Here is a 26,034-nt window from a genome sequence, read left to right as displayed (position 1 = left end):
AGTCTCCTTCATTTACGTGCATACTCACATCTACTTCTAATATATTTATATGATGCTTCATCGCCATGTTGTCTAGAAGCTCCAACCACAACGCCTAAAAAATATATAAAATAACGTTGGTCATTCTACAGATGTTTTTGCTCTATTAGCTAACTTATATTAGCGTATTTATTCCCTGCACTCTAAGACAATGGAAGTGTCAGGAGAAAGACATTACCATCTAAACCCCGAACCAATCAAAAACTTAATCCTGAGCTCTTCCCAATTAACTTATACCACTGATCCTTTCTCTGGCTTCCCCAAAGCTTATCCGTCTCCTCTAAATCTCCTTTGGCACTTCAGAATATTTCGCTTGTTCTCCCCCTATTCCATCATCTTCATGCTAGCAAAATGCCAATTAATTACAATGCATTCTGTATTCTAAATTATCTTTCTCAGCAGATAATAATGTATTATTATAATGTGATAAATTAATATAAAATACACTCAAATTAAATATGTATTCCAATAAATATATTGGATTGGGATTAAGGCAGAGGGAAAGGTCAAGTGTAGAGATGATTTATAATTAAAACAAAATACATTTAACAGTGTAACTTAAACAATTTAGCATCCTCCGATTATAGTTTTAGTTTTAGTTCATGTCTTTAAGGTGTCAGCACAGTTTGCTTTAGCACTAGAGAAAGTATAGTATGCCTGAAAATTACCAAATTGAAGCAAGCGGTGGGCGCACTTTAGTTCACACATTTACACAGTTTGCCAAGAGATGACTTTCCCAACTTTCATTTGGTTTCTACATTTTGTACTCAAGTTGTTTTACACATTCTAATGAATTAAATTTAAAAGAGTTTAAAGCAGGTCAGACACAAGATGTGGCTTCGCACATGATATTTGTGGTAGTGTGACTGGAATTTTAACGGATATTGTGCTGGAGCTCGACAGTTGTGAACCGACAAAATCAGTTTTATACACTCAATTGAAGTGTGTTTTGTTGTGAAGAGTTCTTTTCTTTTTTTCTTCTTCATTTTTCATGGGTGAAAATAGACATTTATTTTTAAGAATGGTGGCCATAAAAAGCTTTTGTTGGTGCACTTTGGTTTGTCATTGGATCTATCATTTACATTCCTCTATTGTTTGGCTAGTATTTAAATGACTAGTTCTACCATTGAATGAAATTGTCAGTGTTGGGTGAAAAAAGAACAAAAATTCACTTGGAAAATAGGAGGAGCAAATCCAGCCTCGCTGATCAAGACGATTTTGGTCCGTTTGCTTGTGTTTTAAAGCATTTACTCCTGCCTTTCTTTTCCTTTCCATTTACAGTATATGAACAAAGAGACTCCTGGTCTTTATCCAGCCCTTACCCCCACCCATCCCCTGTCTGATCACTTCATCCTCCACCCAAACCTATGCTGACTCCTCTCCCCCCCCCCCTCCCCACCCCTCGCTTATGTTCTTCCCTCCCCTTCTCCAGCGTGTCCCCTAGTTTTCTGGTAGCTGTGTCTCTTTGATAATCCAAGACTCTTTGAAGACTCCAATTCCACGCTGCTTGCCTCGGAGCTATTGCACCTACAAACACAACTGTTTGTGTGTGCGTGTTGTGTGTGTGTGTGTGCAACAACAACGAGAGGAAGAGCACAGTAGATGGCTTGAGAATGGAGGACATAATGGTGGAATGGGAAATAAAAACAGTTCCATATGCATTTCCTTTCGCAACTGCTTCAGTCTTTATGGTTTTATGCGCGCTGTATACACTGAGAGGAGCACTTCTTCATTGTCATATTTGTTGGTGCAGCTCATTTTTTCTGAGCCTTCAGAGGCAGCAGCTCATTGATTCCCGCATACACGCCTGAAATGCCCGAGCCAGGATGTACTCACAAACACAGTGGCTAAATGGAAATTGTGGCTGTAACTCCAGGGGAAACTCTCCCCAAGCTATCAAAGATGCACATTTGGTATCTAATGTATATTTTAAGATCAGATGGGAGGTGTGTGTATTGTTGGTCTGGCATACACCAGCACATGAGCATTTCTTCACAAAACGTACCTTTGTCCTGTTAGACATAGGTGGAATTTGAGATTTTTGCCAGGGTTGGGCAAAAGAAAACTACACCGTTTTGTCAACCACAATGTGTGTAACATATATACAATAATGCAAAACTGTTTAGTAACATAATTGATAATGTTGTCGAGAAAAATTTGCGTCGACGCATCGTTCAATGCTGTCAATTCATGATAAAATCAGGCTGGCGGTCGCCTTTCTGCTTCATGTTTGCTGCAGTACCATACATGAACTGCTGGGCGCAGTGTCGCTTCACCATTTGTATAATGAAGAAGAAGAAGAAGAAGAAGAACCAACCTAAAGGCTCAAAAGTTTGGGATCATTTCACTGAAAACTAGTACTTTTAAAAGAACAACAAATTAATTCATATTCATTTTGTACATTCACTATGTTTTATGGCACTCAACATATTTGTATATTATTTACATTGTATTTTTACGAATGAATTTGAATAAACTGTAATGAAAACTTTTGACCACTCCGCATATGCTGTTAGACCAAGTGCTAATTTAATTGACTAAAATTTTTAATTTCATTTTTTTAAGTGACAATAACGAGACTATGGTTAATTAAAAAATCCATGTGAACAAAATGTAAGCTGACTGGGTTTGCAGACTGATGACTACATTTTGACTAAAACTAAGTTGCTTTTTAGTCAAAAGACTATGACTAATACTAAAGTAAAAAAAAAATGCTGTTAAAATTAACACTGGTTAGGTGTAAAGTGGAGCATATTTCTCTACGTTAGACAGACACTGCATGGAGATAATTAGAGAAAATGAGTCGGCTATACCTGAAATGCCAGACCGATCAAATTTAATCACTAAGAAAACATTTTTCTTCCTCTCCACTTTGACTCACTGTCTCCTCTTGTTACCTTTTGCTAAGTGCAGCTGCTCTCTGTGATTCCTTCTCCATGTCTTCTTTGTTTCAGTCTCAATCTTTAGTCACTCTTCTTCCATCTTAGTCTGGCGCTCTCCCTTTAAGGCTCTGTCTTCCAGCCTCTCTTTAGCAGAGGAGCTTGCCATTGGGATTTTGAAGAAATTGAATTGAATTATGAAGGAATTTCTCTGCAGTACGATTGGCATCATTTCCTCCACACAATAGAACATCATTCTCATATCTCTCCTTGTGAGGGAATGAAAATAGGCCGTGCACCATTCTTTCTCTCATCCTTTTAAATTGAATTTTTCATATCACAGGGGCACCGAGACATCAGCCGTTTCCTTTACCATGGCCAGGAAAGCCATTTCATAATATCAGAGAGACACATGGCTGTGATTCAATAGGAAGAGTCTGCACTTTCAGCACACCACGCACACGATACACTTCAGCTTTGGTTTGATAAACAGGTCCACATAGGTTTGCTGCTGCTTGAAAAGTGAAGTTGAGTGGATTTCCAGTTCAGTGTTCTATTGCTTTTGGACTTTGTAGCCATGTAATAGACTCCATTGTGAAGTAAAACGAGTGCAGGTTTCCACACGACCTTATACATCCACGGAGCTCCACATATCTGTGCAGAGTGTAGCCTCCGTTCCCTGCCTACTGCAGGCTTGCCTTTCACTAGTTCATTTGCATTGATGAAAAGCTCATGAGCCCTAATTGCCTGTACTTTCCACTTTCTAATTGCACCCACCGATTGCCATCATCCAATGATATTCCCTTCTCTTTACGCATTCTTTAAAGTTCTACAATATAGCCTTTGTGTTAGACGTTTCCACATCACCTGGAAATCCTCAATATTCACAGAGCTTCTCTGGCTGCAGTAACTCAGCCTGGACAATACCCCTGTGTAATAAAAAATTCAAAGAAAGGCATTTTGCAACAAAGCAACTGTGACAAATTCACTGTTTCCCAATGAGTGCGGGAAGAAAACAAGAGATTTTACTGTCATACAATGGAAAAAAAATTAACACAAAGCATATGAGACAATCGTGGACGTGGGAATCGTGTGTTTACTATTTAATCCCTTTGTTTTGTGTTGTTTTGTGTTGTTGTTTAGATATAAAGTGCACGTAATAACATTTTTCTTTGCATACATGTGGACCTTTCCTGCTGTCATGAAGTACACAGTCCATTTGCTATACAATGAGCAAGAAAAAAACATATTTTTTTTTTTTTGCACTCAAATAAAGTTTATACTACTGTTCTATTTGGTTTTGTTTTGTTTTTTTTAATATTTTGAAGGATAATATAGTCACAATTTTTACTTTTTTTTAAAAGAAGTTTCATTTTTTACCCATTTTGTTCAAATTTTGTTGTGATTGGGGAAATCAAAATTGCCATGAAAAATTTTAACCCAAAGGGGGGCACAATGGAAAAGGATTGAGAACCACTGCTTTAGGTGGGTGAATGAATGTGTGGCGGTCGAGTTGCTGTTGGTCCAAATTGGCAGATGTCTAGATGTTGGACTCCCCCAGGGCAGATGTGGAGTCCGTGTATGTTTTGGTCATTAGATTTTCAAAGGATATTAGAAATAACAACAAATGAGTGGTTATTTGATTTTCCTTTTCAAATAAAAAAAAAAAAAAAAAGATTGAATTTCAAGGCAGCTTCTTTGTAGGGGTCATTGAGAGATAAAAAGAAAATTGGAAAAGTGTAACTAAACACCAAAATTCCATTTTTAGCATATTTTGTTGTAAAAATGTAAATAGCTGCCCTCTATGGGTTGACATCCGGCTACTACAATCTAATCTTGCTATTGGCTGAGAATGGTAGTTTGTGACGTTTTGGTGGCTCCTTAAATGGGGGGGTATTATGCAAAATCAACTTTTTCAAGATTTATATCATGTTACTATGTCATTCCCTCATTAAAAACATGCCTGGAGTGTTGCCTTGGCTGATTCATGTATGTTTGAGTAATCTTTAAAAACTCTGACGGCATCCATTTTAGGTGTGGAGTCCTCCTAGGAACGCCCCCACCTCCTGGAAACGCCTCTGACCTTTCGTCACCGCCCACTGCCCCACAGCAGAGCGCCCCTTCCCTGCGTCTCGAGCAGGCAGCAGCACAGCGTTTTATTGCAAAACATAGCTTCATAATGATGTATGTGATTTCATAGCATCATGTAGCTTCATAATGTAACATGACTGTGCTTAGCCAAACATCCGGCTCCAAAATGTAACTATTTATGTTGCTTTTAACATAAAAGAAATTATTAATCAAACGTTTAGCTGTTGCCCTTTATGATAAAAAACATTGTGCGTTTTATGTTATATTTATGATTTCATTGCAACATAGTTTCATTATATAATACATGCAAAATGTAGCTTCAAAATTACATATACAGTATTTATTTATTTATTTATTTATGACAAGAAGGTTGAATATTACCAAGCAGACACATCTTGTAAGAGCCTCTGAACTCTCACAGGTTGGTCTTCAAAGTCACTTTCCGGTTCAGATGCAGGATCAAATTTGTACGGATGCACAATATCCTGCGTGGCCATTGTTCACAAAGTGATAAAGTGTAGCTCTTTTCCAATAGTCATGAAGACCCGCCCATAATCAAGGCAGCCGAGACACACGTCAGACAAAATATTGGTGTTTAGTTACTCATTAAAAGCAGTTGAGTTTCATTTTTTGTTTAAAAATGAAATCAAAAAAATAAAAACAGTTTTTTCATATTGTGTGACCGAAAGTGGCTGTTTTCAAAGGAAGAGCGTGTTTGAAGGCGATGCCTTTTAGAAGAGAAAAGTAGTTTCTGTGTAACAGAAGTTGATGAACAATGGTTATTACGTTGTATATCAAAACAATAAAAAAGTTTTGCCATGTTAAAAATTGTGCCTGAGTAAAGTTCCAAAGACATTTTAGTCTGGGCTAGGAAACCCACAGGTAGAAGTCATATTTTTGAGATCTTGCCAGAAACACAGCATCGTCTTCATATGCGTGCCTTATGAAAAACTGGCATTTTTCATTTTATTTATTTTTTCTTACTTTTCTGACAAGAAACATCCATTTACTAAAAATTACACTGACCCTGTGGCTACAGATGTGGCTTTCCTCCTCGTGTAATTAGATCATGGTTTCTGTTCATTTTTTGAGTTATAATGAAAAAATCTCTATCAACTGAACTAAAAGTGTAATATTACATATTATCATGTATTACTACATTATTACTAATTATTATTCCTTACTGCTTTTCTAATATATATTTTTGAACAACTAAGCTGTAATTTCTCAGTATACAAAGTATTTCCCAGTGTGAGGAACAAATATACCCTCACTGATCAGTAAACACAACACAGATTTAAACTTTGAAACTGGGCAGACAACTATTGAAACCATGAATCCATCTCACCTGTAACTCCACTGGGAAGCCACTCACACTATAGGCAAAGATAGAAAAGCTCTCGATTCTGCATAAGTACCAGCGACCCCTATGTGCCAGCAATCTGTGAGGCTTGGCTGGATGACAGGGCACCTAAGGCTGAGCGGTGTCAGGTAGCTCCAGGGCATTTACAAGATGCAGAGAACGCGATGCAATGTGAGAGCACCACAGCGACGAGGTCTGCTCTCCCATCAGGAATCAGCAGTGCCAGAGGAGTTAGCTGTTGTTGTTTAGGCCTAGCTATTCAACCCTAGAATCCTATTATCTCACACATTTTATTTACCCTTGGGGTCAATCTAACCCTAGGGATATTTGTCTCCAAAAAATTCTTTTCAGAACATTTTTAACCAAGTTTTTGTGTCAGGCACTTTGTTTATTTGTTGAATACATAAATAAACCCTTGATAATAGATACACAGATGGGGTTTGAGCAAAGCACCAAACCCCAACACTGCTCCCTTCATTGTAAAGCGACTTTGAGTACCAAGAAAAGCACTATATACAATTGATGTATAATAATAATAATACATAAAATACTCAAGTAGAAGTAAAAATGTTCAATTAAATGTACTCAAAGTAAAAGTTATTAGTTACTTTTACCCCCCATGTTTAAGCCAAATCTCTCACATTTGGAACTTGATTTATTTTTCCACAAGTACATATGTATAAAATAAAATATTTGTAAAAATGTACAGTTATTTGAAAAAAAATAAATAACACCAATGAATTCCATTCAAAATAAAAAAAAAAAATCCTCAGACTCTAAGTAAAGAAACATTTATGAACTTTAAACTGATGCTGTTTTAACACTATTTAATCTGATTGGCCGGCTATGAAGTGATGCATTTGATTGTTGTCTGATCATTTCATTTTTTTTTGTATTTTCACAATGTCCGTTGATCATTTTAAAACAAAAAATCAGTAATGGTTGGGCGTAGAAATGTAATGATTTACTTTACTTCTTTTAAAACGTACTTAAGTACAAGTCAAATGACTGATTTAGAAATCTAGTCCAAACAGTACAAGTACCCATAAAAGCAACTCAATCACAATAACATGAGTAATCTGTTACTTTCACCTCTGCAACACAGAGCACAATGAGGGGTCAGTTCTACTTTGGCAGGTGTGAGTAGTAGGTCACAGATACAGAAGCTCACATGGTCTGGAAAAATGATCATGAGTATCAACTCTGCACCTGCAGGTGTGGGTACAGTATGTAAGGTCACACAGACATGAGTCACACACAGACAGACACGTTTTACACAGCTAAAACAGCTTTGGGGTCACATTGGCCCCAGACGAACATCAATGCAAGCAATATGTGGTGTTCAGCACATTGAAAAAATGTTACGCTTAATCAATTGTATTCTTCAAATTTGGAAAAGTCATGAAAGATGAAGCAAAAAAAAACTAATTGTGCAAACTATAGTTTTTTGAATTATAAACAATGAAATGAGGTCAAATTGACCCAAAGGATAACAGGAGAGTTAAGCAGCAATCTTATTTCACTTTCATTCTTCACGACAGAACATCTCCTCATTTCTTTTGTAATTAATTAGAAAACTATTGTAAAAAAAAAAAATAAATAAATAAATAAAAAACCCATCTGCACTGGTTGCTGTGGAAACAACGTAGATTCGACCAGCAGAGCACAGGCTGGATGGGAAATGGAGATGCATTCCCTCTGTCTTCAAACCATTGCAATATATACTCTCAGTGCCCAAGTCTTCCATCACTGCAGACAACATTAGTGACAGAGGTGGCTGATATATGTTTCTTTTCCAGCAGCTGCGCCCAGCTAACAGGACTAACTGTTCGTTCTATGGTGTGACTGGTGTAAAATTGATTCATGGAATAGCCTAAAGTTGGTGTTTATATTTGTAAATTTTGATCTAAATTTGATTTGATTTAAGTTGATTTGGTTTAAAACAATTGTAGTTCTATTACTTACGGTTCATTGAGAAACTTTGATTCATTTTTATGAAAAACGTTGATTTAAAAAAAACTTAACCCATGTCTATCAGATTCGACAAAAAATTGCCAAACTACCTCATGGTTTCTTTTCATTCAAATGACATTTTGTGCAGTGGCGGCTGGTGCATTTTTTTCCAGTGGGGGCTACAACACCAAAAAAGATATACACCAAAAACAGGGTTTTTGTATAGCTTTCAACAAACTAACCACATTTATTTCAACAGAACTCATAAACAAGCAAGAACAAATATGTAGTTTCAACATTTTTTGGCTCAAGTAACCTTTTCTCCCATGTCTGAATCTAAGTACAAAATTTTGCTCAGAATGCTGTAAAAAAAACAACTATAGATCATAATGATGGAATGAATGAGTGATAACACACAATTTAAATAATCTCATTTTGTAAATAAATGGAAAGAAACAGTATTTATTGCCTCATGAATAGATGTATTTCTATTAATTTGAGGAACTCTGGTATGTACAAAAGAGTGAGTGGAGTGTGTGTCAGGGTTATTAAACTTCTTGAAATTTAATTTGTTTTGTTTTCAGATTTAGTTTTTCAGATTGTTTTTAGTTTTAGTTAGTTTAACAAGTAATTAAATACACACAGGGCTGACAAAGGAAGTGGTAAATGAATATACATAATTTAAGACCTGACAAAATGTAATTTAAGACCTAGTTTACAAAATATGGACATATTCAAGATTTAAAATCTTCAAATTTAGTTTGTTCATGTTTCTTTGCCTTTTCTGAAAAGTGCTTTAAATGGGCCATACCTGTCTTTATCCATGCTGAGTCAGCAGGTAGGCAGAGAAAGCAGAATTATTTAATTTCTCTTTCTTCATTTTGATTCTCCTTCTAACATCCCACGCTTCACCTGTCAGAGCCACTTTATGACAGACCACTGTGATGTCAGCCCCTCCCATGGTGGGAGGAGGGTGTTGTGTAAATGTTCCGGCTGCATTCAACTCTGCACAGCCGCAGAGTGTCAAAGGAGTGTCTCTGGGCGCATCTAAGCTGCGCCCAGAGACACTCCTTTGACTCATATTGAAGAGGAGTTACTGCGCATGTACAACTTTTAACGAGAATGGACAGTAAAGATTAGTGCTCCCCAAGGAGGAAGCACATCACCAATCAGACACAGGTGAACGAAACAACTTTATACATCATCATTAACTATATAATATTTATCCTGATTATCTAAATGCAAATATTACTTTGTTTTGTAGTATTTTTATTTCATTATTAATTTTTATCATTTTTTATGTCTTACTCAAACTAACGTGCTGAGTGGTGGGGCGGCGCCCTAGCGCCCTCACTTGGCCAGCCGCCATTGATTTTGTGGCACAAATATTCAAACGAGTTCTGAATCTGGTGTTGTTAGAAATGGCTGCATATCATCCTTAGTTTTCCCTTTAGTCGTAAACACTGAAATGAGCAGACAGTGTCATTAAAAATGCAAAATATAGAAGCTTTTTGTTTCCCAAAAGGGCCAAAACAAGTCCTGGATCTGAAGCTTTGAATAGCTTGAGGCAAACAGGTGGACATTCAGGAGCCGCAGTTTCTACCTTTTATCCAACTGAATAGGATGCAGAAAAATAGATCATTATTTTATTACATGTTGCATTCATTGACCAGTCATTGACACCTTTCAGGCAAATGACCAGCACTGAATTACACACTTGAAAGTGAAATTACAAATTTGAACGATATGGGTATATGAAAATTAAATCAATAACATGAATGGAAATTGCAGTATAAGGAAGACACCAAAATAGGTTTATGAATAAATGTAAAAATAAACAAATAATAATACATTTGTAAGTGACTAGAAACATCATAAAAACATCATGGCATATTCTTTTTTAGAGTGCAATGCAATGAAGAGACAAAATTGAATAACTGTGAACAAATTTTTTTGATCAGCAAAGCCTTTTTCAGGTTAGTGCGATAACTTGATAGGAAGTAAATAAATATAAATATTATCTCAAGGTGGAACACTCACCTCGCTTTATTTATTGCTGAAAACAAAGTCAAATACTGCAGACACAGAGCACGAAATGCCACATTTTGGATAACAAATTGTTGAATCTCATCTACAGTCGTGCTTCTGGAAATAAGGTGGATAATAAAAAGGTCAATCAACACTCAGATTTACCTGAGTTTGCATCTTTAAGTTATTTATCTTTTTTTTTTTTTTTTTTTCATTTTTTAAAGGTTCAATGGTTCCGTCTTTTTGAAAGGACTACCGTACATGCTAATGTATCTTCCCATCTGCCTTGGAAATATAGCATTTTCTTATAAACAAGGTCATTTTAGTTCAAACTAAATGGAGTTATCAATTCAGATGTCATATTAAATGCCCCCCCCCTTTAATATTCCCACTCCCACAACAAGGGCCGAATAATCCAGCTCCCCCGCCTCCAGTTTCTGAGAATCTAATCTTTCTGCTTGTCCCCTCCAGTCAAAGTGCAGTCCATGTCTGCCTGACCAACTCCCCACTCATGCTCAGCATCCCTCGTCCATTCTGCATCTTGCCACATCCCTGCATCCTCCGAGGCCTGGCGCTCTGACTAACGGGAGAATGTATTTTCCCTCCATCTCTGCAACCTTAGCTTAGTTATCATACTCGCTGAAACATGCTGACTCTCTGGAGTAATGCCTGCAGGAGAAGTTTAAGCAAGGATCCATATTTGAACAACTAAACACTCCCCTTCACTTTTAAAATGTTGTGAAGCCAGAACGTTGGGTGATGTATAATTGGTATGGTCTGTTCCTATGAGTCAACAGTAAGTTTATTTAAATACCACAGGGGTGATAGGGAAAAAACTTATTGCCACTGCGTGTGATGGATGAGTCCTGTGCTGACAGTCCTTACATTTTTTTTATTTTTATTTTTTGGTTTTTTTTTAACAAATTATAATAAATCAGCTTTATAGCTTTGGCCCAATCAATTCCTAAATATGAAAATGTCCCTGGCTCCTCAAAAATAGCGTATGAAGCATATTCTCAGAAGCAGACTCCCTGATCAAAGAGCATGTTTAACAAAAACAAAGCCACATTTTTTATTGCTGCACCTTTTATTTTTTTTGTTCCGGCACTCACAGAGGAAATCGCTCTCAGGAAGGCATTAACTGTTACTATTTTTCTTTCAGTGCAGCAATATTTTTTAAGACCAAACATGCATTTCCTTGAATTATACGGTTAAAATAACCAAGATGACTGAAGGGGGTCTTTTTTTCCCTCTAAACTGTCTAATACTTATTGATGTTGTGATGTAGAGCCAGGACTTGGAGGTGAAAAAGCATGCTTTCAAAACCCTAATCATGAATATAAAGATGAAAGCCTCTGAGATGCACTATGGTGAGTAAAATATGACTCGTAGGAAAGATGCTCGCTTTTCTGGAACCATTTTGAAGCTCAGTAATGGGAAGAGAAGCCCACCTAGGCTTGTAAAGCATTTCTCAGCGTCTGCTTTGCATGTGCTTAAAAAGCTAATGTTTCGAGTGATTTTGTGCGTGTGTTTGTTTGCAGGGGTGTGAATAAGAGCGAGTGCAGATCCCGTGGTATTGATTGGGGGGTTGAGTCGCGGTACTGTGGCTGTGCCTGTTCTGCTGTATCAGTATTTTTCTGACGTTTATACGAGAGGTGTTAGTGCGGGTTGAAGTGGGGGTTGTGTAGGAAAGATGCGATGCACCGTAGAAGGAGTCATCTTTCCAGCTTTGATTGGGTGGTGAGAAACCATTAGTAAACTGATCTTTGGAAGAGGAAATTTAATGGTCTCCTAACTGTATTTACAAGCTATTGTAGTTGATAATGGTTGTGATCATGAGGGTGTGTTTCTGATCCTCTTGAACCCCTTAAAGGTCCAGTATTATGCTATTTTCCACACATCTCCATTTGTTCTAAAAACACCAACAACATAGTATTTGGGTTTTCTTTTTCCCAAACTCGCCTGTTTTCTGGAAATTTAGCCCTATGAAAAGGCGAAAATCAGGCTGTTTTGGGGCCTTCATGCATATGCATGAGTGGGCGTGTCTGTAGACGCAGACTCCACATCAAGGCCGGATTAGCAACACCAGGGGCCCTGGGCACTGAGACTCACCAGGCCCCTTCTCTAACCTAATACTCACACCAATTATTTTATATATATATATATATATACTCGCCTTTCCAGAATGAGAAATCAAGCACTGTCATCTCTCTCACAAATTACACAACAACAATGAAATAAAAAAAATCATCACAGCCCAGTGCATGGCTAAGGATTATGACAATAAAGTGTTCACATTAAAGCACCCAAGCAGAACCTCCACCAGTACTTCTCAAATGTTACTGACTGAAGATATAACAATGCCATCACATAACACAACTGAGTGCAGGTTGGATTCTGTCACCAAGTCAGCTGGATAACTTAACACTGCAAAAAAACAAATATGCAGCACTATAACTCTCTGCATCACACCACAATGAATTATGCAAGATACATGTTGTGCAAACAGCATAATAGAATAAGCAAAATACATGTATTATCTGCACAATCATAAGAGTTTATAGTGGCCTACTCACTTCACATAAAGCACAATGGTTCTTACCTTTAGAAGTTCTTCTTTCTGGTCTTTTTCTTTGCAAAGTTGCAAATCAAGTCCTCAAAGTCCAGCTCCCTCACCAGCTCAGATTCTATGGCCATTATAAACCCCGCAATAAATGCATTGTTGCATTGTGAAAACACTTTGCAAGGAAAGCAAAAAATATCTCCCGTTGATGGTGAATATATAATCCATTCTCGTGGAATAGCTTCCCCATTGTAAATGCGCCGGGTCAGAGCGTCATTAGTAAGGGAGCGCGTCTTTCCCTCTGCGTCGTTCCCCCTCCGTGAAGCAGGATATTTAGCCGCCCGATTTTGAAAGGCTGAGATTCCTTTAAATAAAATTTCCTTGCGGGTGCTTTCTGTAAGCGATCCCCATAGTGCAGGGTCTTCAGATATTGAGGAATTACCTTGTTCCGCTTGCTCTTCATTCATAGATGCCGCTTCATTTTCTCTGGTAAGGATAGTTGCCGCCGTTATCTCAGGCTGGGCATCACTGGTAGAAGGCGCTTCCAAGCTAACATTGCTGCTGGCTAGCTCGAAACCCTCCTCTTCAATTCTAGCTTTTTTGAAAAAGCTGTTAATTGGCATAACATTTTTTATAGCTGTCGCTTCCTTTTCCTCCTTTTCTTTTTTCTTCTTGCGCTTTGCGTGTCCGCTGGGCTTTTTGTTGATGCTGCTGAGGTCCATTTTCCGCCACTTTCCACTACATACACAATATATGGAAACTATGGAAACCACCTGCTAAGCCCCACCCACCATTATCATTAGCCAATCTACACAATGCATTGCCACCCGCTCCCAATCATTACCTGTCAAGTCAACAAACTGACATATAAGGGAGACAATCACGAGAGTCCATTTCTTGTAGACAACCATTATTTTATTCTGATTGGACCATTATTATTTCTGCCGGCAGAGGGCCCCTCTATGCCCGAGGGCCCCTGGGCACGTGCCCAGGTTGCCCATATGGTAGATCCGGGTCAGCTCCACATCACTGCTGATCACAGCGGTTTTCTTTTGCTATCCACACATGCTTGTTATTGTTTTAGCCAAAAAACGGCACATTACAGTAAAACACATGGCTATTTAAGAGGCTGCTTTAGGATGTGTCTTTATCACAGCAGCAGCGGAGTCAGTCAGCTGTTTCAAACACTCACCGGCGTGTTAAGTCCCTTTCTTGTCATCTTCACTTCTTCTAACCACAGGAATAGACCATGTAAGGTGATAATCATTTGTTTTGTCCTAGCGCTGCGTCACATTGGGTCACAAACATGTCGAGGCCATACGAGGCGGTATAACAGCTACTAAAAATGGAACTAATGGTGAGCGATCACGCTGCCCTTCAGATTATCTTTAAACTGCATTTTCTATATGCTGAATGTATATATATATATATATATATATATATATATATATATATATATATTATCTGTGGATAAAGGGACTAGTGGTTAAGGGAAGAGGCTTGTAATCGTAGGCTCATAGTTCAAATACCCCTGGTCCATCACTAAGGGATGTTGATCAGTCCCTTATATTAACCTTAACTGCTCCCTTGGTGCAACACTGTGGCTGCCCACTGCTCCTAAGGGAGGGGTTAAATCCAGAGAAACCATTATAAAGTTATTTTTTCATAATACTGCCACTTTAAATTCCATCTTTTCCTTTTATTCATTCATTCTTTGTTTGTTTTTTACTTAGTTTTGTCTTTGCCTAAACCAGAGAATGCTAATAATGCTCCTTCTCTCTTCCTGGCACAAATAATGGCTGTCATGAACTATAATTCCAGTGCTCTGTTTATTTCCTTTTGTTTACCTTATTTAGATCTTATTGGGATTCCTTTTCAGCTAAAGAGCTAGAATATTGTCTATCTTTTCACTCAGTTAAACATCAAAAGCTATGAGGAAATACATGTTTAAATATGGAAATAGCAAGTGGCTCTGTGGGGCTACTGATTAGTCTACCAATCACTGTCATCAGAATTCATTTAACAGTGACAGAATGAGAAAATGAGACATTTGTCTGACTCATTATGACAATAACAACAATAATATTCCTTTGCGCTCTCTATTTCTGACACCCAAAGATTGTTTTTTAGAGCTGTGGGTTCAGTTCTTCCTTTGTTGCATTAGTTGCATTATCTCCTTCATACATATGTGATAATATAATAAATAAAATGTGAAATTAATTGAAAAAAATATAAGATTAAATGTTTTGATGATTTAATTGTGAAATAAATAAATTTAAAACTTTTGTCTTCTCCCAAGGGGAAACAGTCACCATATATTCATTGTCGAATCATTCAACAAAAGATGAGTTTGCTTACATTTTTGCCACTGTTTTGCTGACTAAATGTTTTTTTGTCATCTCTCCGCTTTTTTTAAGCAGCCCCATCGGCGAGTGACCTTTTCCACCACCAACCCAGTGCAGGACCTGCAGGATTCTTCTCAACACAACTACTATGACAGCGGTTTGGAGGAATCTGAAACTCCCAGCAGCAAGTCATCATCTGGTCCTCGCATCGGACCCCTGACCCTACCCGAGGACCACTATGAAAGGACCACACCCGATGGCAGCATTGGTGAAACCGAGCACCCAGAAAATGGTACAGTTGTTGTCTTTTTTCCCCCCTCCCACCCCTTTTATGCATTCTAGGTTGTATTCAATCTGGATGAAACTCTGTGGGCTAATTACAGAACCAACCGGACATAACTGAGTCAAATTTCCTGAAGATAAGTCAATTAAAACCCAGATTTAATCTATTGAATCTTCGACAATGATAAGAAATATGGATTTTTGTTGTTTCAGAATGATCCAGAATGAGTATATTGATCAGGATCCCCTCCAAAATGTAATGGCATATTCCATGGCGTAAGGCAGAGGTGGCCAACTCTATCACAGCGGGGGCCACAAAAATGTAATTGCATCTGATCCAAGGGCCACATTATCAACATTCATGTCAGCTTTTAGAATGATGACCAATCAGAGTATTAATACAGAGGGGAAATTTTTTCTTTATGTTCTGTCAGTTTTTAGTCACTGTGTGTTTTTGTAATTTTTTTGTGTTCTTGTTGTATTTTTGTGTATTTTTCTGTCATTTTCTTCATTTTCGTTGTTGATTTGTGCATATTTGGGGTTGCTTTCTGTATTTTGTTGCTTTATGTATTTTTCCTGTCATTTTGTGTAATTTTGTCAACAGTTTGTGTCTTTGAAGCTATTCTGTATGTGTTGTTGTTTTGTGTGTTTTTGTAGTCGTGTTGTTTGTTCAAAGGGGGCATATGTTGAAAAATCCACTTTTGCAGTCATTTTGAAAACAAATGAGGTAACCCGAGTGTACACACGGCACATAAAATGTGAAATAAATCCATGAAGTCCTTTGTTTGTGGTCTGTGTAAGTCTTACAACACAGAGAAACGTGCTTTGTTTCAAATTTTCTACATTTGTGACATCACAAGTGAAATCTGGAAAAAAAATACCCTCCCCTCTTCTAGTATCTCTACCTATGGACTTCACCCCCAACCTGATGAAAACTTTTCCAAAAGTCCACCATTGTTTTTCTTGCTAGCGAAGGAGTGAAGGCTACCAGTAAAACTAAATACAGAACTTGCCTGCTGCCGGTGCCGCGCCTCCATGGTGAACATACACTGTAGTGTAAGCACTATTTTTTCATGCGGAGGTGTACTCTGCTCTTGCAGTTTCCAGCGCGTCTTGTGGTTCGGTGTAGCACCAGGGAGCAGACAAATTTTTGGTACCTGTTAAATTGCCTCGTATCGTTGATCTGATGTGTTTGTCACACAATGCGACGCAGCGGTTGGACAAAACAAATGCTTATCACCTTAAATGCACTATTCCTGTAGTTAGAAGAGCAGAGGAGGAGGAGAAAGTGACTTAGCAGCTTAACACTCCTGTGAGAGTTTGAATGACTACTGCTGCTGAGATGAACACGGAGAGACGGACTCACAGTAACAATAGCCGCTTAAATAGCCATGTGTTTTGTAATATGCAGTTTTTTGGCTGAAAACAAAAACAACAGTGTGTGGATAGCACGATAAAAGTGCTTTGGCGATCAATAATCTCCCTCGTAAAAGACCAAGGCATGAAAGTCAGCATATATAGACACGCCCACTCACGAATATGCATAAGTAGGCCCTTAACCAGCCCAATTTTTAGAACTGTTTAGAAAGTGACTTTTCAGAGGGTTAAAACTCTGGAAAACAAGCGAGTTTGGGAAAATGCACATCAAATACTTGTTTTTGGGGTTCTTGGAACAAATGGAGATGGGTGAAAAATAGTATAATATGTCCCCTTTAAGTGCTTGCCGTGTCTGTTTTTGTTGTCATTTAATGTTTTATGAGTTATTTTGCGGTTTTTTTTTTGGGAATGTTTTGTGTGCTTTAGGATACTTTGTGCATTTTGCTGCTGATTTGTGTGTTTTGGGAGTTATTTTGTGTATTATGTTGGGCTTTGTATTCCTTCCAACTTCTTGAATTACAATTTTTGGGGATTTGTTTGGGGGCTGCGAGTTGCCCATGTCTGGTGTAAGGTCTACCTTCGGTTAAGATTTTGTCAACATTTGTTCAGCACTTCTGAAATAAAATAAATAAATAAATATACACCCATGAAATAATAAAACAATAATTATTTAACTTTCAGTTTGTTCTCATTAAATTAAAAGCCGGCCAATAACTGATTCTTAGTAACAGAAAGTAGACAGCAGGGTTTTATTTCCTCAAACTGGAAGTGTGTATGAAAAAGACAAGGTCATTTTTTATTTATTTTTTTTTTAATTTTTATTGAATACTGAAAAACGAGTACTAATACGTAATTCAAAAATGTTTCCACCAAAATGTAAATGTATCCTCTTCAAAACAAAACACAAAGAGAAGAAAATGAGGGAAAATCTTCTAAACCACTGATTATGGGGTTCACGTCTCAATTTTGGGTTCTGACTAAGAAGTTGAGAAGACATGAAGACATTTGCTTATAGGATTAAAATTGTTTTGGCACATGTGACATGTGCTACTTGTAGTGTTTGTCGTTTACTGTGTGAAGTTGAATTTGATATTAAGCAGCTTTCTTCTCTCCGTGTGTGTGTGTGTGTGTGTGTGTGTGTGAGCACCTCAAAGGCCAGTGTAAGCAGCGTGTCCGTCCCGCAACATCAGCAGCTCTTCTGTCAGACATCCTTAATGGTCCTCTCTCTCTCAATGAGAGAGCGCTAATTAAAAAGCCTAACTAATGGAACATGTGCCCTCTAAATAAATCTGAACCTTGACACTTGGTGCAGACAACACGGTGTTTACTGAATGCATTTCTTTAGCTTCTTAGTTAGAGGAAGCTCAGACAGAAGCTTAGGTGTGCAGGTGCTATCATTTAGATGCTACCAAATCAATCCATTCACAGGTTGATGGAACAATTTTCCAGCATTGGTTCATGTTAGGTTTAAAAAAAAGAAGAAAAAAAGCTATAGTTAAAGCAATCATTTCCATTCTGTTAACTGTGTATCATAATAAGAAATTTCTTCTCCCATGCTGCCAAACATAATCCGTTACCTGTCTATTCTCACCCAACGATAAGTGATTTCCATGGTGCATTTGCACTTATTGTACTGTTTCGCTTTTACAACACCTCCCTGGGCTGAACGCTTTTAAATGCTAATATTTGAACTGTTAGTTCTTTTCTTTATTGCCACCTTTCAGTATAACATAGTTATGATGGCCCTGCTTTTATGCGCGCCCCACAGTGTTGGTTAGAAAGGTAAGGATTGTAGAGCTACTTATAAACACGGGACGTATCTGCGAGGACTTGACGCTGATCAGCATTGACAGTTGTGTTGTCACGCTGAATGAAAAAAGGTACAGATGTGTCTACTGTCGGCGGGACTGTACATCATCAGTGCTGTGACTCTTTTCCAGTAAGGGGAGAGAAAAGTATTTCAGTCTTTAGCACTCCCTGGTTGCAAAACATTGGTGGATCAAAGGCTAAAACGTGTCACTGTCACAGCAAAACTGCAGATGACGAGGTTCTATTATTAGTAGTGTTTTGCAATGTGATAGAAGACCTGTTTTTTTTTTTTTTTTTTCCCCCACATGATCCTGTACGTTCCCATCTGCTATTTAATCATCTCTGTTGAAAAATAATTCTTGCTTGTATCAGTTTGTGATACTACCCTTGGAAATGCACAAAATCTAAATCGCGTAATAAGAACTTCGCAATCGATTTTTTACGCTTTCATGACGTTTTTCAGACGTTTCGAAGTTGCACTATATTGCAAAAACGCAATGGAAATGCCTTTTCCGCAATTACACATCATAGGACGTGACGTACCTGATCACATGAGCACCTCTCGTACGTGTGGAGGAGACTGAGACATTTCTTAGCATTATACTTGAGAAAAATATTACTGACACATTAGACAGCAAAGAACAAAGGAATGCGGAGCGTTATGAGGAGGTTTTGAGCGTCCATCTTCCTGCAGCGAAACAAAGTGACTGTACAAAAACATATCTGAATTAATTTGTTGTTCTACCTCAAGTGTGTAGTATAAGTGTTCTGTGAAATGGTTTCAAACTTTTGAGGCTTTAGGTTGGTTCTTCTTCTGTTGCGCAATGCTACTTCACAATGTAAATGGTGAAGTGACACTGCCCCCAGCAGTTAATGCATGGTACTGCAGCAAAAATGAAGCAGAAAGCGGCTGCCATCCTGATTTTATCATGATTTGACAACATTAAACGATGCTTTGACACAAATTTTTTGTCGTCTACATTATCAATTATGTTACTGATCATCTTTGCATTATTTTATATGTTACATACATTGTGGTTGACGAGACAGTCTATATATTTATTTCTATTTTTTTTCTTTTGCCCCCCCGGCAAGAATCTCAAACTCCGCCTATGAAAACAATCTTCAATGGAAGTCTAAATGTTATACATACTGCTTTTATTTTGCAAAAAAAAATGGAAACACAGCTACTATAATTGTTTAATGGATTAAAGGTTAGTCGGAAGATTTACCACCCATCTGTAATCTGTTGTTAGGCAAGGAACCCACAGGAATCTACAGTTTACTGCGTGAGTTTCCTCTCTGCACTTAGTGTCTAATATGTGCATTTTCTTTTTGCATCTATTGTTGTACTTGCTTATTGTGTTTTCCCCGTCTGTACACGCAGCTCTTAGTGAGACTGGCACTTCTTTGTTGTCAACAGCAGGAGAGCAACATTGTGAGCAGAGATGGAGAAATTAAAGTTCGAAAAGGTGGCACAAGATGGGTGAGATGTTAGATTATGACAAGGAAAACGGGGGCTAAGAGACTCTGATGAGGCAGCGGGGCCCATAGGGAGAGGCAGATGTAAAGATGAACAGCTAACCGAGGACAGACCTAATTAAAATGGGATTCCAACTACATGGTGATAAGAGAGAGCCCACATCAAATAACCGATTAGACAGAAAAATCAAATGAAGATGAAAAATTCCTCCCTGAACTCACCTGAACAGAAAATTATTTTTTAAAGCACCTGAGTGGCATAGTGACAAGTTGTTCTGCTGCATTGTTTTATTCATTGTTGTAAAAAAAAAAGATAGGAATGAGTGACAGGCCTAAAATGGAGTTGAGAATCATGTGTCACCATTTAAACCGCAAAGAAAACTATACGTATATGAACCTTTAAACCATTTAACACAAGTTCTTTATTTTACAAATAAACATTTTATGCAAGAAAATCTTCATTTCTTTAAACTCAACTAATTAAAAATTTTATTTTTATTTTTTTAAACAGCATTAATAACAACTCTTCAGTCTGATCTACAGCCATCAGTTACTGAGTTCCTTCTTTGTATGCCTGAGCAACTGCTAAACTCCTCTCACTTTTAATAATTCTTGCCTTGAGGCCGTGTTAGAGTGCACATCGTTTTTGTCTGCCAATATGCATTTTCTATCAGAAACTTGACTTTTTAAAAATCCAGTAGATGTGCATTTGGGTACCTCTGTGTGGTCGTGTGCAACTACTTACATGTACTTGCTCCTTTGATGGATTAGGGCTGTACCTTCCATCCTGAATCTCTAAATCATTTTGATTACAGTGCTATTCTGAATTTAATACACTCTCATCATAATCACCAAGCTCTGTAATTCCTTTCAAATTGATTGCATTTGACTTCATTAAAACTGCTTAACTTGTGTGTTGGTGTCAGAAGGGGTGATTTGCCATCTACAGTGAATTAAAGTAAAACCAATGACCGGACAGTGTCTGTTCCCCTGGTTCATCAACTGTATGTCAGACATGCTGATAAAGTTTCAATTCTGTTTTTTTACATAGTTGAGTGCATTCTTTGGGGGTAAATTATATCATGAAATGGCTTTACCATCATCAAAATATATCTTTATATGAAACTATTATATATTTATGTTCAGTAGAAGCGCATCAAGCATAACCAAAGCATGTTTATACTTTATATCCCTTTTCTTCTTTATTTCATAGCTTGGCTTCTAAAACTCTTCTAACCCTTGGGGCCCAAACATGTACCTTCTGCTTCAATATCTCATTCAGTTTAAAGCCTAATTGTATGAACCTTGGCCAGGAGTTTTTTTTTTTTTTTTTTGATATCATGTTCATATTTCTATGATCAATTTTAATTGCGAGATGTAAAGAACAGGAGATATAAAATGTATAAAATCTAGGCATCTCCCTTCAAAATACAAAATGCATCTTATTTTTGGATTTAGAACAATTGTTTATGATGAAAAGGGCACAAAATATATCAAATGTATAAAATGTAATGAAAAACTTTTCAACATCTTTTCAACAACTTCAGACCTAACCCTTGATATAATGTGAAAAACGTGGGAAATAAAATATTTATATACGACATTTTGAAGACACTATTATGAAGGGCACCGTTTTAGTACCTAAGCTGAAAGAGTGTAGGTTTTCTTTTCAATAAATGCTCATAGCTCTAAAAGTAATAATGCCTAAATGCATATTTTGTGTTTTCTGTGTTCTTCCTATTGAAAGAAAATTGCATTTTATGACAGAAAGGACAGAAAGAGGTTTTTTAAAAAAAAATACAAAATTATAATGAAAACTTTATATCTTGGGTTAGGTCTCAAGTTGTTGAAAAGATCTGATATGAAAAAAGTGGGTGGGGGGGGGAATTATTTGTGACGACAGTTTTATGAAGAGTACTGTTTTGGTACCTAGCTCAATGAGTGCCCTGAGGGCTAAGTAGTGGTGTGCGCCTGTGTATTCTCCAAGAATTGTATTCAACAAATGCTCAAGCAATAGGAAGTTTATTTTAGTTGTATTCCTCAGGTCACATAACTTAAATAGCACATGACCCATCTGGGACCGTGTCCCTTCATAGGAGTCTTAAGTTTGACCAACAGTCAAGTCATGTCCTGGTCTGGTCCTTCCCAAACAATAATCACTTATCCATGGATCAACGGTTAGGTGTCTTGGCTGTGAATTGCGGGCTTGCCTTGACACAGGTGGACTGACAACAGGTACTAGCATGCACGTGCACACACATACACTCTGAAACTCAGTTGACCACAGATGGAGGAATTTTGATGTGGCCGCCTGCCCGGCGTGAGTTCTCCTGTGTGTTCCTCAGTGTGTACTCATGGCCATATGGGCCATTGAGAAGAGTGAGATAAAATGGAATAAGTTGCATTTGCATGATAATGAGGTTCTTTAGTGATGCCGTCTGATTTTTCACTGCCTCAGATCTCACAGATGATGCATGTAGCATCATATATTTGTTCCGTTTGAACTACTGTCAGTGGCTGTCTTTGTTTTGGTGCTCGACCATATCAGTATCACACAGTATGTCACAGTTTTTTGCTTTAACACTGTGAGTATTCCGGTTTGTATGTACCCAGCGTTGGGAAATTGTTCAGCAAATAAAGACAATCTGACAAGAATACAGTGCACCACCTGAAAGGCAGCATGTCATCCTAATGGGGCTTGTTTGGTCTGCTGAGTGCTAGCTTGGGCCAATGCCCGAATGCCGGCACAGCCTGCTGATGTAGGGGTGTGGGTTTCCTCAAACAGATGTCATTGTGCCTCCTCGGTGTCTATGCCTGTTAGGACTGTTGAGAATAGTGGACAATGCCAGGCTGCACAAGCATTGTGCACGCGCCAGCAATAGCTGGAACGACCGCCACTCAGAGAATCAAGGCAGGTCATGTGGCTGGAAATTATGTGAAGGCTTCTAATAGTGCATAAGAAATAAAACAAATCTTTACAAGTGTTCCCCCGAGGCAAGTTGTCATGAGTAATCCTAACGCTAACATGTGCATTATGCTGTACTCACACGAGCCGCTGTTGTTTGTTACTCACCAATTGTTCGTAGTTTTATTTTAAAGCAAATAGGTCATTGAACAAGCCGAATTGGAGCAGAATTAAACTCTCTAACCTGGATAAGACTTTGACACCACAAACAAAAAGCCACTATACAAAATGACTCCATGGGACAATGCAGCCAAATTCTGTGGTACTGATAATTTGTCACCACATCACATTACCGAACGTGTCTGGATTTCACTTCGCCTAATTTGAAACTGGAATTGTTCTCTCGCCTGTGTTGTTCCTGACAATGAGACCAGCACACTGGGCCCAAACTCTGGCCCCACACTTTAGAGGTTTTTGTTTTAAAGCAGGAGAGACCTATTAAAAACGAGGGCTTTTTGACAGGAAGGACATGTTATTGTGTTGCAGACCATTAACTGTGAAAGAGTTGGCTTATTGTTTTTTGGTGGACTGACTTATTGCGCGACAGAATTGCAGTTATGTGTGAAATGTGAGACGGAATTGAAAGAAGGGCCATTATCCCAATAAATCTCCCCAGTTGCATTAAGTTTCATAACACATTTCTTTATACAGGGAATTTCTCTACGGTTTCATCATTGTGTCCACTGCTGTGAAAGACAATATATAACTAATAATATATTTTTTTGAAGGAAATTGCAACTCTGCTCCTGTTTTTCTTTAACAGTGTCTTTGTAATTATAAAAATGATTCATTTCAAAATAAGATGATTTGGGTTTTTACTTTTGGTTAGATAGAGGACTAATACTTGCATAGCGTTGTTAAAAAAAAAAAGAAGCTACTCAGTCTTACAACATGCATGTTGTAACATAAATGGAAAGATGTGTTCAGAATTATAGCCAGAAAGAAAAGTAAATGCAGCACACATTATTTTCCATAAATAGTGCTTTTAACGCCTTGTTGCCGCTGAACATGTTTGGTGTTAGCATTAAGCTTGCAAAATGAATGAATGGGCCAATACGCCTAAGCCAGTATGCCTAAGCTTTCAATGTGCTCATGTTCTACTCTAACAGAAATGGATGGAGCTGCGTAAAAATTGAATTGTACAGTACCCTCTTTCACCATGCCAGTGAGTCTGGGCAGCAGCATGCTAAAGCAGCAGGTTTGGAGGTGGTAATGTGTATTAAAATGTGGGCTTGAAAGCTTGAGTTTATGAAGACACATGAAGAGAAAATTCCTAATTAGTCCAGTCTTTTTAGTCTAGCGTCCGCTGGCACGACCATGGGAACTCAAGTCAAAAACTTTAAGGATAATTATGTAGGCAGAAATAGAATGTGACAGAAGAGCTTTGCGGCTCTCTGTGGGTCTTACCCAGCCTCACCCCAGATGTGATTCGTGGAGCAGGTAGAGCACTGTGCATCTGGGAGGGCGTGCTGGCCAGGAGCCAGTTCCACTTCAACCCCAGTTGGTCATGCTGTTCAAGCCGGCATCAGAGAAAGGCCCCTGGGGTCATCTCTCCATCATAGTGTGATGGGGACCTGGAGTCAGTGAACCTCCCTCTAACTAGTGTTTCTGCCCTTCAATGATGGATGGTACTTGAGGGAGTGGAATTGTACTGTATGGGTCAGACATGCATTTCCTCATTTCTAGTGAGTCTCACAGGAATGAAACAGCTTTTATTTTAAGACGTCTTAAAATTCACAGCAGTCCACACATCTCACAAACTCACTAAGAGCTGCCTTCAAAGTATTTAAAATTCCATCGCTTGCCCAAAAAAGTAGATTTAATATCCCATTTATTTCCCTTAGTGGAAAATCAATTCTTCATTTTCAGTTTGTGTTAACATTGTTTAAGCAATTTTTATTGTCTTAAACTTGTCAAGTAAGCCATAGCATCATCATATCTAAGGTGTCATAACTGTTGTTTTACACTTATATTATTAAAAACTACTAGAACCCAACAAAGGTTTTGATCATTGCTGTGCATTTGTAATTCTATGAGCTCCCGTTTCAAAATCTATTCTTCTCCTGCCACAGGAGAGTTCTTCTGAGAGAATATTGCATGACGATGCTGGTAGTATCCATCAAGCATGACCGCTCAATCTTGGTTTAATTAAAGATTAAACTTTGAATGAACAGTGAAGTTAAAACAGATTTATTGTTAGGTTCAAGTTTAAAGTTGCCGAAAAGACGAGAAGATCTTGATGCAGTTCCTACCTTCTTGCTCATACAAGTTATTCGAAATTTTCTATTTTCCCATTGGGCAACTTTATCTTGGATGGTCATGCTATGTGCAAGGCCCCACCACTTGTCACTCATCTTGATGAGCTGTCTCCTGAAACAGTATCTTGCCTGGAGATGAGGTACCCATCAAACATAGAGCCACCACAGGCAGTGCAAAAAAACTGATGGTGAAGGAAGACACTTTTTCCTTAAAGGAAAAACGGAGACTGATGTTTTCTCATTATGCATTGGAGGTATAATTATTTTTTTTTTTCAATTGTACTCAAACAGCTGCTAGATTTAGATATATTAGCAATATTCAAAATGCAAATAACAGAAGAGAGACCTTAATGTACATGACAAGTACGGCTAAAGCTGAACGTCTTTTAGCAGCGAACTAAGCTCAGCTATTTCAGACCCAGTTTTTTTTCTGAGTGCATAAGATTTGTTATATCATTTTAGTATGTCCAATCTTTCTATGAAACAATGATATCGTGAAATATTTATAATGCTCTTTTTTAAGCATGGTTTACACTGAGGTGCAGGTCTCACTCATGGTCTCCCTGTGATATCAAAGCTTCCTGTCCTATCATCAAATTC

The 26,034-nt window shown here is 38.0% G+C and overlaps 1 protein-coding gene across 3 annotated transcripts in view; it reads left to right on the top strand.

Annotated features, from left to right (window-relative positions):
• The window catches only part of LOC114475520 (protocadherin-1-like), a 122,986-nt gene that overhangs the window by 78,955 nt on the left and 17,997 nt on the right, over positions 1 to 26,034 (top strand). For 2 of the 3 annotated variants that reach the window (XM_028466401.1, XM_028466400.1), the window contains exon 4: positions 15,334 to 15,553. In XM_028466401.1, coding sequence (XP_028322202.1) covers positions 15,334 to 15,553 — 220 coding nt within the window. The remainder of the gene's footprint in view (positions 1 to 15,333; positions 15,554 to 26,034) is intronic. The other variant, XM_028466402.1, reaches the window with a different exon arrangement.

Source organism: Gouania willdenowi, chromosome 14 (genome assembly GCF_900634775.1).
Source record: "Gouania willdenowi chromosome 14, fGouWil2.1, whole genome shotgun sequence".
Taxonomy (NCBI): Eukaryota; Metazoa; Chordata; class Actinopteri; order Blenniiformes; family Gobiesocidae; genus Gouania; species Gouania willdenowi.
The sequence above is the reverse complement of the archived record's forward strand: the minus strand, read 5'-3'. Positions and strand labels throughout refer to the sequence as shown.